This window comes from Mytilus trossulus, chromosome 9 (assembly GCF_036588685.1).
Source record: "Mytilus trossulus isolate FHL-02 chromosome 9, PNRI_Mtr1.1.1.hap1, whole genome shotgun sequence".
NCBI lineage: Eukaryota > Metazoa > Mollusca > Bivalvia > Mytilida > Mytilidae > Mytilus > Mytilus trossulus.
Window position 1 is genome coordinate 73910602 of NC_086381.1, and position 15565 is coordinate 73926166.

A 15565-nucleotide genomic window follows, 5' to 3' on the forward strand; every position below is an offset into this window, starting at 1 on the left:
TGTTGGGAACTAAACTCCCAAAATCAATCCCAACCTTCCTTTTGTGGTCATAAGCCTTGTGTTTAAATTTCATTGATTTCTATTTACTTAAACTAAGTTATACATTTGTAGTGCGAAAACCAAGAAAATGCTTATTTGGGCCCTTTTTTTACCCCTAATTCCTACACTGTTGGAACCAAAACTCCCAAAATCAATCCCAACATTCCTTTTGTGGTCATAAACCTTGTGTCAAAATTTTATAGATTTCTATTTACTTAAACTAAGTTATACATTTGTAGTGCGAAAACCAAGAAAATGCTTATTTGGGCCCTTTTTGGCCCCTAATTCCTAAACTGTTTGGACCAAAACTCCCAAAATCAATTTTTTTTGTGGTCATAAACCTTGTGTTAAAATTTCATAGATTTCTATTTACTTAATTAAAGTTAAAGTGCGAAAACCAAATGTCTTCGGACGACGATGACGACGACGCCAACATGATACCAATATACGACCAAAAAATTTTCAATTTTTGCGGTTGTATAAAAACTCTAGTTTAACCATTTTTTCTTATGAAATGTAGTTATAGTAAAAGTGACCTTGATCTTTGATCTGTAACCTTTTAACCAAAAAATCAAAAGGCTTCTGTAACTTCCCAAATTTTACACCTAAAATACATTCCAATTTTTATTAAAGGGATACTCAAATCATTATCTGGAAACTATTTTTTTTCTCCAACTAACAAACAGACGGACAGACAGCAAATATTTTACAATGATATATCAATACAATGCCATGAAAACTCTAGTTGTCATCTTCTATGCTTTGATATTTGGCGTATTAAATGGCAAGAATGGTTACATAAATAGATATAGATAGAATGATAATTTTAGTAGGAATAACACCCATGCACCTTCAATAAGTTTTTACCAGGATAATGAAATTGTGATTTTTTTTTATAACCCTCGGTATAAAAATGTTTGCTTAGTTCAAAGACCTTTCTATTCCCAAGAAAGTTAATATACAAATACAAAACAGTTATACAAATATCAATATGATATTAAAGCAGTCCCCATATGTCAGATGACAATTAAGATAGGTAAAAATAAAAGTTCTAATCAACTTTTCTTCATTATCATTCTAATGAAATCTAAAATTTCATCACGAATCTGAGGCCAAACAATAAAACTAATTTGTTTGATATTGCCGAAGTCAAAGCTTTAAAACTTAGATATAATTAACCACTGCAGTTTTAGAATAATATTAAATGGCATAAATTTTACTATGTAATTCAATAATAATAATATTACTTGTCACCAAAAACAGTCAATAAAAAACTTTAAAAAATTGCTAAGAGCTGATATTTACAACAAAATACTAAACCCTCACAATGAAACAGAGCTCAAAGTATGTGGAAGATACATAAATTTCATTAATTCAAAACGATTTCCAAAACAGGGCCAGGTAATAAATGTAAATAAGAAATAATTTTTTGGCTCTTAATCATGCATCAATACATAAAAAAATCTTTCACAAGCAAAAACATGAAAACTCATTGAATTTTATTTTTTTTCATATGCAGCAGAACCAAGAAATGATTTTTTTCAATGTCTTTACATTAATTGTTAAGCCAATTTTAAAACATTTAGTGTCATTATTCCTAAGGTTAATTGGACAACAATCTGAAGATGGCTAATTCTATATCTAAACATGCTAAATGTTGTTTTTTGTGTGTTTTTTTTTTATATTTTTTCTGAAATTTTTAATCATTTAATATTTCTTTAACTTAATATGTGTGAAATTATTATATTAGACTATTATCAAACAAGTCTGGCCTTAAATCATGTCGATGATGTCTGATGCAGATCTAAGAAATTTTCATCTACTTCATTATTTCTGATAAAAAAACTAGTCAGCAATTATCTTGAATAATTCTACCTGGTATAAATGAAAATTAACAAACAAACAGGATTAAGAAATTGTATGTAATTTCATCTTTTTTTCTTTTAATCAGAATAAAGCCTGGCAAAAATATTTTCATGAATGATTGATTAACCTAAAATTTATTAAATTTTATGAAGCATAAGAAAAACAGTTTTCAAACATAATTCAATTTTGAATTCATCTTAAAAACTGACATGTAAAATGAAACACTTCAATCAATCAAAATGCTATATCATCAATACTTGTATAAAAAAAGGTAAAACACCTCATCAAATTAACTTTCATATTTGGATAGAGATGTAATTTTCTTTCACATTCCTTTGTGTAAAATTTGTTGCTAAGTTACCCTTTAATTGTCAACATAGGCAAATTACATCTGACATAAGCTTTCATCATTGTATTAACAAGTTTCCATTCTATTTGAACTAGTTGTTACACAAGCTTTTTAAAAATTAAAGATCTCTTAAAATTGCTTATATATAGAGTTTTATAGTTTGTTCTTATGTTGTACTATTACAACACTGTCCCAGGTTAGGGGGAGGGTTGAGTGCTCACAAACATGTTAAACCCCGCCACATTCTATATGTGTCTGTCCCAAATCGTGAGCCTGTAGTTCAGTGGTTGTTGTTTGTTCATGTATGTTATATTTGTTTCTTTTTAATTGTTTTGTTATAAATTAGGCCTAAGTTTTCACAATTGAATCATTTCATATTTTTCATGTTGGCCCTTTTATAGCCAACTTTAGGTATTGATTTTGCTTACACCCTCTTCATATGAACTTAGGTGGATCTGTAGTTATCTCATTGGCAATCATTCCACATCACCTCGTAATTTTTCATATTGAAATTTTTCAAACTAATTAATGAATACCAATGGCAATGTCTAAGTGTCTTCTTCGCTATAAAAATAATTCATTTTTGAATAATAACAGCAATGTATTATAAACTACATAGTACAATATACATGTAGTTTACTCTTTGGTTGCTGTCTGCCCTTATTTGTGTTTTAACATAAGTCAATTCATTGGTTCTCCTCATAGAATTGTTTTACAATTTGTTATGCCTTTTGATTGTTGGTTGTTTAACGTCCAGTGGCAAATATCTCATGTATATTCAGGACAATTTTATGCTGGAGGAATCTTTTATAATAAGGTATCTTTTGACATCGGACTCGGACTTCTCTTGAACTGAATTTTAATGTGCGTATTGTTATTCTTTTACTTTTCTACATTGGCTAGAGGTATAGGGGGAGGGTTGAGATCTCATAAACATGTTTAACCCCGCCGCAATTTTGCGCCTGTCCCAAGTCAGGAGCCTCTGGCCTTTGTTAGTCTTGTATGATTTTAAATTTAAGTTTCTTGTGTATAATTCGGAGTTTAGTATGACGTCCATTATCACTGTACTATTATGCATATTTTAGGGGCCAGCTGAAGGACACCTACGGGTGCAGGAATTCTCGCTGCATTGAAGACCCATTGGTTGCCTTGGCTGTTGTTTGCTCTATGGTCGGGTGGTTGTCGCTTTGACATATTCACCATTTCCTTTCTCAATTTTATCAGACTTGTTCATTGTTACATATAGGGACCTACAGTTCTTTACATTCTATTCCTATGATCTGTTGTAGGTAGTTGTTGAATTAGCAATATTACCACATCTCCTTATTTTCATATAACATTAAACATTATGGTCCAGATCAAGTTAAATTTTGATTAGATGGATTGGGCAAATAATTGAGAAAACTTCAAAGAGTATGGAAAGATGGATATAACACAACTTAAGGTGGTACCTAACACTACAGGGAGATAACTCTGTAAAATCAGCTAAACGTTTTAATTATGTTGTGTTGTTTAAGGAATATTAGGCTTCTCAATGATCAAGATGAGTCTTTGTCAAACTGCTATATAACCTGTGTAATTTTTCTGATAAACCGGTTGGTTCAAATTTTTTGAAATTCTTAAATTTTTGTCAAAAGGTCAAAGAAAATACTTTGTCAAAATTTTAAGAAAATTAAGAGCCAAATTTATTTTAGTTAAAGTGTTGGGTACCACCTTGAATAGGACCATGTTCTGGGATTCCTATGCAACAAAGTAATCTTCTATGAAAAAACAAATGGGAAATGGATGTATGTTTGTGTTGTAAGAAAATACGGTTAAATGACTTAATTTGAATTTGACATTAATATAACAATCGCATATATATATTGTAACTTTTAGATTAAATATTTATCACACTTTATATTAAAAAGAATGTTTACAGAAAAACTTTATTGGAATGTTCATTTTATTCTTTTGAAAAAAATAACCATAAGATTGATTTTTTTCTGAGAATAGATTAAAAGTGTTTTTTTATTTGTGTAAAGTCGTTGTCAGTTGCCATTTGATACTTATAATAAATAAAGCTTGAAAGAATGGTTGTGACACTCAATTTCATGATGAAAAATTGTAAAATTTAGATTATTCTTTTCAAAGTATTTTTGAAAAGAAAAAAAAAGAATAATGGAAGTTCTTTTAAATCAATTTTTTTTTTTTAAAAGCTGTATATCTATACCTCAATAGTTATAATGGTAACTATTTATTGATTAATATTGTAATATGTTTATGTAAACCCACACAAAAAGTAATTTTAAAAGTTTTATCTTCTAAAAATAAACACATAAAGATGTCATAAGTGAAATAAAGTAAGCTTTTAATCAGGAATCACACTAACTACTCAGAACCAAATGACGATTTTTTTAGATTAATGAACCAATGAGGAAGCAATTAAGAGAGAAAAAAACATGTTAACTAACTACGGAATTGAGAGACCTCAGAAAATATCGGCAATATAACTTTATGACACCTGTAGTGCCTGATATTCACATAGCTCATACAGGAATCAGGTGAATTACTTCAGAAACGTCGGAAAACATCATCAATATAACTTTAGGACAACTGCTGTGCCTAGTGTTCTGAGAGCATATTTAGGAATCAGGTCAATTACTGAGAAACCTCGGGAAATATCGGCCATATAACTTTAGGACACCAGCTGTTCATAGTGTTCTGCTACCTTGTAAAGGAATCAGGTTAATTACCTAGAAACAAATTAAATATATATGTAAAATTTAGCTAAATGAATTGATTGAATTTTGATAGAGACATTAAGATAATGAAGATATCCAAATTGCAAAATCTGTAAAACATCGAGATCGTTGTAGATCCATGAAATACCTATGCAGAGAAACATTTAAAATGTGATTAAAATTCATATATGTTATTCATTTATTTATAATCAAAGAATTTCTGCATAATGATTGTACAAAATGATTTTAGTTGAATTGTATTAAACATTATAGTTTTGTGGAATACCATTGTGGAGAAAAAAGATTTTAAAATGTGATCCCTTTATTGATAATTATAGAATAGCAAAAATATGAATACAGTTAAATATTGTAGATCCGTGAAATACCTATGTGGAGAAACAATTAATATGTGATTAAAATTCATATATGTTATTCATTTATTTATAATCATAGAATTTCTGCATAATGATTGTACAAAATGATTTTAGTTGAATCGTATTAAACATTATAGTTTTGTGGAATACCATTGTGGAGAAAAAAGATTTTAAAATGTGATCCCTTTATAGATAATTATAGAATAGCAAAAATATGAATACCGTTAAATATTGTATTAAACATTATAGTTAGTCTTAATTAATGACAAAAACTATAAATAAGGCCAGGTAATAACAGTAAATCAGGAGCATGGATTCCTGTTGCATAAGAGCATATGGATATAGTTCAAACTCAACTATTCATCATGGAAGATGCTACACAAATATGCAGTTAAAAAATACAATTCAACATAAGGCATTACTCAAATATTTCATATAGCTGGACAAGTTGATTTATTTTTCACCTGCTAAATATATGGTATATAGAACATTTCTCTATGATCAAATCAGCAATTTACCTGAACATTATTGGATAGTACAGAAAATGGAAATTGACTCAAAGTAATTAGAGAAAAACCATCATATATCTAATGACAGGATTCCTGGAATTTATTTATGTGATACTGAGGAAGTTTTAAAATTTGGTACTTATGATGTAGTTAATTTGGCTTATGATTTTGAACTCATAGTAAAGTTATGAGTAATAATTCCTCCTCAGCAACAATACCGAAGGATGTTCGACTGATTCACAATGTTCTCGCAACAACTGTTTCTATTTTTGGCATCATTCTGAATTTGATAATTTTACTGGCAATCCTAAGGTACAGACTATACAAACAAACAGTAATTGTGTTTATCGTAAATCTTTCTGTGTTATACTGTATTTCAAGCGGATTTTCTGTGGCATACATCGCTTATAATTCATTTACAATTTATAACAGTGATTCATTGAATCCTATGATTTGTAGGGCTTTTGGATTTATAACTTACACAATTTCGGGAGCAGAGTTAACTGCCCTTTGTTTAATTTCATTTAATCGTTACTGTTTAATAGTGTACATGGAAAAATATAATGCTATTTATGGAAAACGAAGCAATGTTTTAATAATGTTATTTCTATCTTGGCTTTTATACTTTGTGCTATTTCTGCTTCCTACAACTGAAATATGGGGCAAAATGATTTATGATAAAAACAGATTTCTATGTCAGCCATTTTTATACGGAGACAGCTTTTCAAAATTCATTGCCTACTTCTCTGTTGGAAGTACAGCGCCACCCTTAGTTTTCTGTTACGTAGGAATAATCCGGAAAGTGAATTCCACTCGTAATAAGCTCAACAAGGTTAGTGATACTCATGCTAGCAGACGTCCAAAAAGAATGCCATTCATGATCATCTTTATCTTGACAACGTTTGGAGTTTTGTATTTACCTTTCATTTTTGTACAAGGAACAGACCCAGATGCTGTTAAGTACGACATCAGAATACACCTAGTTACTGTTTATATTGCATGGGTACATTTGTTGTGTAACCCCATTATTTATGCAGTCTTTAATCAACACATACAGACAGCATTGAAAAAACTCTTTTGTCTGAAGGTAAAAAATGAGATTTTTGCTCAAACTCACCATACATTGGATGTACAAATTAATGTTGTAGCTTCACAAAGAACATAATAATTGTTATTTCTACTTGTAATGAAGATGTTATAATTTCTTATTAAAGAAAGAAGTTGTTTACAAAATATTGCTTTGCTGCTTTAAAATACTGTAATAATTTAATTTCAGAACTCACAGTATTTCTAAATTCAACTATGCAAAATAATGAAAGTCAATAAACTGTGACTGATAAAAGTATATTATCCTGAAAAGAATGTTTTACTTTTTCAGGAATTAGGGATTCATCAATCATTGTTTTCTAGAAATTTGGGATGACACCTTCTTTTAATCCTAAGCACAGTTTTTGATTGTATAAAAATTATAATGACTAAACACTATTTTAGGATATTTGTTTTATAACATTTACTTAATTATAAGCTTGTGAATGAATTGGTCAAGTTTTAATTATACTCATCAAATAACTTTATAAGTGTAAAACCCAAAGTGAATTGACACAAATATTGAAACAAACGAAGCAAATATCAATCCAAACTAATAATAGCGTGATCGTGTATCTTGTATTTCAATTAAAGGAAACATCTTTCAATAAATACTGGTCAAATCATCACAGTATCGTGTTTAGTACTTCAAATGACATACTAACTTTCAATTTTCAATCAATTAGTGTAAAAAGATGTTATCGAAAAATGTATTTAAATACACTTTACAACTTTGTAATTTGAACATAGTAATAGAGATTGTATAAAATTATCATTAATATTATAGCAGTAACGAGGCAAAATGTGTTGGGTAAAATTTAAATATGATACTTTCAGATATTGAAATTAAAAAAATGGTACAAATGTATTTGTTGATGTTTGATTATTGTTCTAAAAATTAACAGTAATAAAAATTTGATGTTAATAGGCTATTTGCCAATTCCCGTAATTGACCCTGTAATTACAATGAATAAGAGATCCCTTCTTTAAGTTGTCTCCCTTATGAAGGACATAATTTTTTTATTTTCAATGGAGAGCTAGAAGAAAGAGCAAATTTACCTGTGCGTAATCTTTAAGGTTTTCAAATCTTTTAATTGCATTAATTTGTTGTTAAGCTAAATACTTTTGACATCAGAAATTATTTTATATGAAAAATTAGTTAAACCGCCGATACATCACTTTCAATTCATCATGTTTTGCATTGGTAAAAGCAATTTTTGTCCGGTATGGAACAAGTCTACGATTGACAAAGGGAAGTAATTTGTTTAAAAAGTGTGTAATAACAGAATCAAATTGACAAATGGACTATTGCACCATTAAAAATTAGATTAAAGAAATTGTGGAAACAAGTTCCATGCAATCCCTATGATGCTTACAGTGGGGAAGGGATGCCAAATGGAAAAGTGTGTACATGTAGCACTTGACATTAAACATAATAAAATGTAAAATTACACCAAACTTTGAGGATTTCAATTCAAAAGTTTTAACACATCAGACCAAAGGATATAATAACAACTGTAATATTCCTGACTTGGTTCATGAACATAAGTATCCTTGTTAAACATTTTACATACTAATTATACATTATGCAAAGGAAAATTCAAACGCTGATTGTTAAAACTTTTAGAGTGTTCATATTTTAGTAGGATGAAATCTTTAATGTTCATTATTTGAAATAGAAAAAAAGTATTATATTTCACACAATAACACAAGAAGCATGTCTTTTAGTATTATGCGCTGGAAGATCCACAATAACCTTTGCAAAAAACATGTCAAAGTGTTATAGTTGACTATAGGACACCCTCAAAATTATATGGAGATAAAAATGTACAAGATAAGAATGATTTATATAGATTGCCCACCATCCAGTAGCTAATAATAATATTTTATGCAACATGAATTCTAATATGAACTGAAAAAGATTTTATTTCACATACGTTTGTAACAGACAGATTGAAAACACAAAAGCAATCTTGTTGTCACCTGTTGAAGTGGAGAATTCAATAATATTTCAACCAATATACATGATATATAATATGAGACCATGAAAAGCACCATCCTCTGTGAAAAGGAGCAAATTTTAATACTGCATAAACAGTGAACCGATCTTCTACCATTCACTGGAGCAGATATTAAAAGTTTAAAAGTCAAAAATATATAATTTGTATAATATACGAAATTAAAAACAATTTTAGTGTCAATTTTTTCTCAACTTCATATAAAAGAGGTGGTGATAATTTTTATAATTAGGGTAATCTTTTCCATTAATTTAATTTACTTACAATGACATAGTTCAAATTGACATTTATAACAAAATATTTTTTTTTTATAAAATTATAATAACTTTAATTCATATAGTTAAACATACTATGGTTACTTTGACATAATTGACAATCCAATTTCCAAATGATTCAAAAAGTTTCACATACTCTGAAATAAGAGAAATTTGAACTTTATACTTTAATAAGGATCTTCCACTTAAAATTATTCTAAATTTGATATTTTACACTACATGCACAAGTTGGACAGGAAATTATCATTCATTGATGCCTCTGAGCTTAGATTATATTTAAACCTTACATTAAATAAGTATCTGCAATTGTAAAATTATTGTTTTTAACTACAAGCTAATAGTTGACTGTTAATAAATATTCAACAGTTAACATGAGTTGTGCCTTACAGTGTGGGTACGTACATCTCAATGGGGTCTATACGGGGACACAGGATTAGCCAATTTTTATTAAGCATTATTGACACGTAAAAGTCCAATAATTAAGCGTGAAAACAGGAAACGAAGTCCAGCAGGACATTGAAAATTACATGCGCTATTAAGGCAACGGGAAGCGGGACACAGGATTCTCACTTAACAATAAGTAGGATCCAGGATAAGATCCTCCTAATGGTACCCCCTACAGTAGGCTGCTGGACAATAATTTTACTTTTTTATAGAAATACTGTCCTATATATATTTCACAGCATATTTTATTTTATCTTTTTCATCTAGCTTTACATGAATAAATTTAAAATGTTTGTATTTCACGACCTGGTCTTTAATGTTGACTGCTGAAATGAAAAACCAAAACAAACAGTGATAGTGTTGTAATTTTAAGGAAATTTTGCTGTTTTTGGTTATTATCTTGAATATTATCAGTCAGGGGCATTACTTAAACAAGTTATTTTTTTTAGTTACTTATATAAGCAATTTTTGTTTTTAAAAATAATAAAATTACTTAATAGAGTTAGTTTAATTTTAAATGGAAACATAGACTAAATGTAGTTTTCATGTTTTAAAACAACATTTTATATCATAAAATAAAGAATTTATAAGATTTGAGAGGAGTATAGAGATAAATGGTTACTTTAAAAATAATAACAAAAATATTACTTGAATGAGTTATTTTATACATTTTTGAAAAAAATCGCAATTACACTTATCTAAGGCACATATGTAATTGATTTGGGTTACAAATTATAAATAACTTCAGGTCTTAATTAATTCACAAGTATCTATCTATTTATATCAGTCTAACTTCAAGATTTTAGATAAAAATGATAATTTAATAGTCCCAAGAGACCAATCTTTGACCAAGAAGCATCGGTATGAAAGATAGGTGCGTCAGAAAGTTAATAAGTGTTTCAAAAGAATTAGTTTTTATATATCAAGGGAAAAATAACCAGATGACTGTGAAAATTATTTAAAGCTAGCAAAATCTGTATTATTGGACACCTTTAAAAATAATATTCAGAAAAATAACTTATATAAGTTATATTTAAATTAGCCTTGTTTTCAACATTACTTGTATAGGTTATTTTAATTGTTACTTGTTTAAGTTTGACTGATTATTATAGATCGAGATAAACTGTAAACAGCAATAATGTTCAGCAAAGTAAGATTTACAAATAAGTCAGCATGACCGAAATGGTCAGTTGACCCGTTACAGAGTTATTGCCCTTGGTAGTCAATTTTTTTACCATTTTTCATAAATCTTAGTACATAAATTAGTGCTGAAATGAAATCAACCAAAACAAGTCAACACAAGTTTGAAAAAAAATTAGGTTATAAAACCACAATTTACACTACCCACACAAAGCATTTTGTTGATTTAATCGAGCAGCCATTGCCCTATCTTTCTAGTCTATATACACAACCATATTAAATCCTTCTCTGATTCAGATCTAGTAAAACTATACAATTTGGTCATACATAATTTCTAACTATGACATTTTAAACCATTTAAAGTCAAATTTATCTCAATTTCATAAAAAAAGTTGGATCATTATTAGAGTAAAAAACCAATATTATTTGAATAGTTAAATTTGCCATTTGGAACAAAAGTTAATGTGTCATTTCATCATGAAACAATGTTACAGTCACTTTGACTCAATCAAATATCATGAATAGTAACTTTTGCAAATAATTTAAATCCAAACTTTCCACACAGAGACATATGAGAAATTAGAAATTTTTTAACTAATAAAAATTAAAATTAAATATTAATCTCTTACTCTCAATTTAATTTTACATGGTAATAAATAATCAAATAGTAAGATAAATAGTCCCAATACCAGACAATAGTCTCCATGGCAATTACTGATTTGATTCTGTTATTACACACTTTTTCAACAAATTACTTCTCTTTGTCAATTGTAAACCGGTTCAATACCAGACAAATTTGGCTTTTGTCCACTCAAAGTAGATAAGTTGAAAGTGATACATCAGCATCAGCACTTTTACAAATATTTATTGATAACTAACTCTTTGTATCAAAAGTATTTAGCATAACACCAAAATTAATATTAATAAATGATTTGAAAAACTTAAAGGTACCTGTGGATACATTTGCTCTTTACCCTAGCTCTCCATTATAAACCAAAAAAAATGTGCCTCACAAGGGTGACAACTACAAAAGGGATCTTTAATTACAAGGTCAATTAAGGGAATTGGTAACTAGAGGCTCTAAAGAGCCTGTTTCGCTCGGCTTGGTCTATGTGAATATTAAACAAAGGATGAAGATAGATTCATGACAAAATTGTGTTTTGATGATGGTGGTGTGTTTGTTCATCTTACTTTACTGAACATTCTTGCTGCTTACAATTATCTCTATCTATAATTAACTTGGCCCAGTAGTTTCAGAGGAGAAGATTTTGTAAAAGATAACTAAGATTTACGAAAAATGGTTAAAAATTGACTATAAAGGGCAATAACTCCTAAAGGGGTTAACTGACCATTTCGGTCCCTTATTTGTAGATCTTACTTTGGTGACATTTATTGCTTTTACAGTTTATCTCTATCTAAAATAATATTCAAGATAATAACCAAAAACAGCAAAATTTCCTTTAAATTACCAATTCAGGGGCAGCAACCCAACAACGGGTTGTCCAATTCATCTGAAAATTTTAGAGCAGATAGATCTTCACCTGATGAACAATTTTACCCCATGTCAGATTTGCACTAAATGCTTTGGTTTTTGAGTTATAAGCCAAAAACTGCATTTTACCCCTATGTTCTATTATTAGCCATGGCAGCCATCTTGATTGGTTGACCGGGTCATCGGACACATTTTTTAAACGAGATACCCCAATGATGATAGTGGCTGGTTAAATATGGCCCAGTAGTTTCAGAGGAGAAGATTTTTGTAAAAGTTAACGTTGACGGACGATGATGGACGCCGGACGACGATGGACGTGGGACGACGATGGACGCGGGACGACGATGGACGCCGGACCCAAAGTGATGGGAAAAGCTCACTTGGCCCTTCGGGCCAGGTGAGCCAAAAAAAAACCTACTATTACGGTAGTTTGAGTTTTTCAAGTAAAATTGAGAATGGCTTCTTTTGAAGTATACTATAGCTAGTCTTGCTCTCCTGGTGATTTTCTTACTCTATTTCTGTTGGTCCATAAGGAAAACATGTAATATTCTACTTGTTTGCTCTAAATAAAGTTATCACATGATTCTATGACAAAAAGATATGTTCTAAAAACTTTATCCAAAAGCCTACCTCAAAATTTTAACATGCTGTTGCCAAATAAAGTACTGAAAAGACAAGTCTTAATTTCTAAGATAATAGTTGAGTCAAAATTATCATAATTTCAGAATAAAAGGAAGATAATCAAATTAAGCTCCAGGATATTGTAAAGGTCAAACATTATATAAGCTTACAGAGAGAAGTATTAGAAAGTGACAGAAATGTTACCTGGATAATCAATGCCTTCTGGGAAGAAATACTCTGTGTATTCTGCATGGAGAATGGATGTATCTGAAGGTAGATGGAGCTGCTTTTTATCAGATGACAGAAACTTTTTTGGTGTATTACGTGTATTATCAGCAGTCGACACCTGGTAAATTGTAAACTCTTCAATCTTCAAAACAATACAGCTTTCTAAAAGTTTGGTTGTTCTTGGTTTTGGGGTAGAATGAGATGTTTTTCTGGTTGGTTGAGGTGATGCATTGGGTTTTGGTTGGTTTTGACTAGCAGCAGAAGACATCTTTTCTGGAGTCTTCTGATTGGTTGAACTTCTTTCTGGTGTTCTCTGATTGGTTGGTTGATGGGCAGGTGACTGAGTAGGTGAATTAGCAAAACATGTCTCTCTAGCTTTTCCCACTTCTTTCTTGAATGCATTAAACAGTTGTTGTACCCAATGATTACGAGATCCTTGATTATCACTATAAGAAAACCAATGTTTTCTTTCGCCACCTACAAAATGAGAAAATTAAAATGTTATGCTCTTTGAATGCTTATCAAAACAATCAATATTCCTTCACTACAAATGTGAAATATGTTATTGCCCTTTGTCTGTTTTTTTATTTATCACTATGTACCAAATAATGTTTGCCTCACTGTTGCTGTCTTTTTTATCCATAAAAAAAGAAGATGTGGAATGATTGCCAATGAGACAGCTTTCCACAAGAGACCAAAATGACGCAGAAATTAATATCTAAAGGTCACTGTATGGCCTTCAACAATGAGCAAAGCACTTTCTTCATAGTTCAGGGAAATTCTTATGATTGCCTTTTTCTATGGACTGTCACTGATTTTGATTCGAAAAAACTAATTCTAATACAATATAGATGAGTTAAATCAAACACAGTTAGAGTATCTTAATCATCATTTGGTTCTCATTACAAGGAGAAACTACCATTTGATTTTACTGGTATAAAGGGAATTACTCTTTGATTCCCTTGACACAAAGAAAATGACCATTTTATTATTCTGACACACTGGGAATTTCCATTATATTTCCTTGACCATGTTGACACAAAGGAAATAACTGTTTGATTATCTTGACATAGAGGGAACTACCATTTGATTCTCTTGATAAGAAGAAAATTACTTTTTCATTCTCTAAAAACAGCCAGGGCAATTAACATTTGATTTTGTGACACTGAGGGAACTACCAAATGATTCTCTTGACAGAGAGGGAATTAACATTTGATCTATTACATATTTGTTAGTTGTATACTGTAAAAGCAAAAATTTGGTGGAGGATTTTATTTCGTTTATTTCGTGGAAAGAATATATCCAAAAAATTAAAACCCTCACGAAAATTTAACCTCCATATACATTTTGTAATACCACTTACATTGGATTTCTTACAGCTGAATATTTTACACTAAAAACTTCAATTAATATCTTTAGAAGTATCTTAAAAGTCTGTTTTTATAACATTTATAACATTCCCTTTTCCAAAATATGCATTAGCACTAAAGCACACCGAGATAAAATTCATGCATAAAAGTAGTTTTATAAGCTAAATGTCAGTTATATTTGGAATATTGAGCTGCTTGCTAAAATGTGAAAATAGCAGACAATTAAAAAGAGGTGTGGGGTAGTGATCATAAAGACAGCAACCCAACAATGATGTATAATCAAATTTGACTTTTGAACGTCAAAATACATAAAAATCAATAAATGTAAAATAACTATTTCCAAACATGCTATTAAAATAGAAAGTAAAAATTACGATTCAATTTTATTCTTTGAAAAATAAATATACAAAAAAATGCCTAAAGCTGCAGAGGTACAAAAATTAGTTTTCATATATAATTCAGATCAGGAGATAAACAGTTAATGCTTATAACTTTTTTACTGTCAGCAAAATCGACAAAAAAATGAGTTTCGTCAAATGTGAACACAAGAAAAGTCAATGATAACAGATGCTTTACAATTTTTAACCAGATTCAAGTAAATGTAAACTGTGTCAAATATACATGATCTAATAATCTAGCAAGCAATATGAAAATGTAAAAAACATAATTTTTGCCAGAAACAAAAAAAGGGGGGGGGGGGGGGGGGAGGGGGATTACCAACTATTAACAAGTGTATAAAGTGGTGTCAATTGTGAATATGATTTTTGATGTTATTCACAAAAAAAAACACTGAATAGAAATCATTAATGTCAACCTTGGTTTAGTATTCTAAGATGTGAAGATTTTTGAAACAGAAATGCCAATCATGGCTAAAACAAAATTCATTTAAAGGGAAATAACTCTTATAAAAAATAAGCTTCTGTTTATCTGTTATAATTTCAAAGACAACATGAAAACAATTAAAACAGAGGAACATTGTCATTAAGGGCAATAAAAATTTTATCAAATAAATTAGGTAGAAGGTGGGTATA

General features: G+C 29.7%; 1 protein-coding gene across 1 annotated transcript in view; it reads right to left on the bottom strand.

Moving 5' to 3' along the window:
• LOC134683398 (bridge-like lipid transfer protein family member 3B) overlaps nucleotides 1-15565 on the bottom strand; it is a 55360-nt gene that overhangs the window by 14008 nt on the left and 25787 nt on the right. Inside the window, exon 10 of the mRNA XM_063542680.1 lies at nucleotides 13141-13641. Within this exon, the coding sequence (XP_063398750.1) occupies nucleotides 13141-13641 (501 nt within the window). The remainder of the gene's footprint in view (nucleotides 1-13140; nucleotides 13642-15565) is intronic.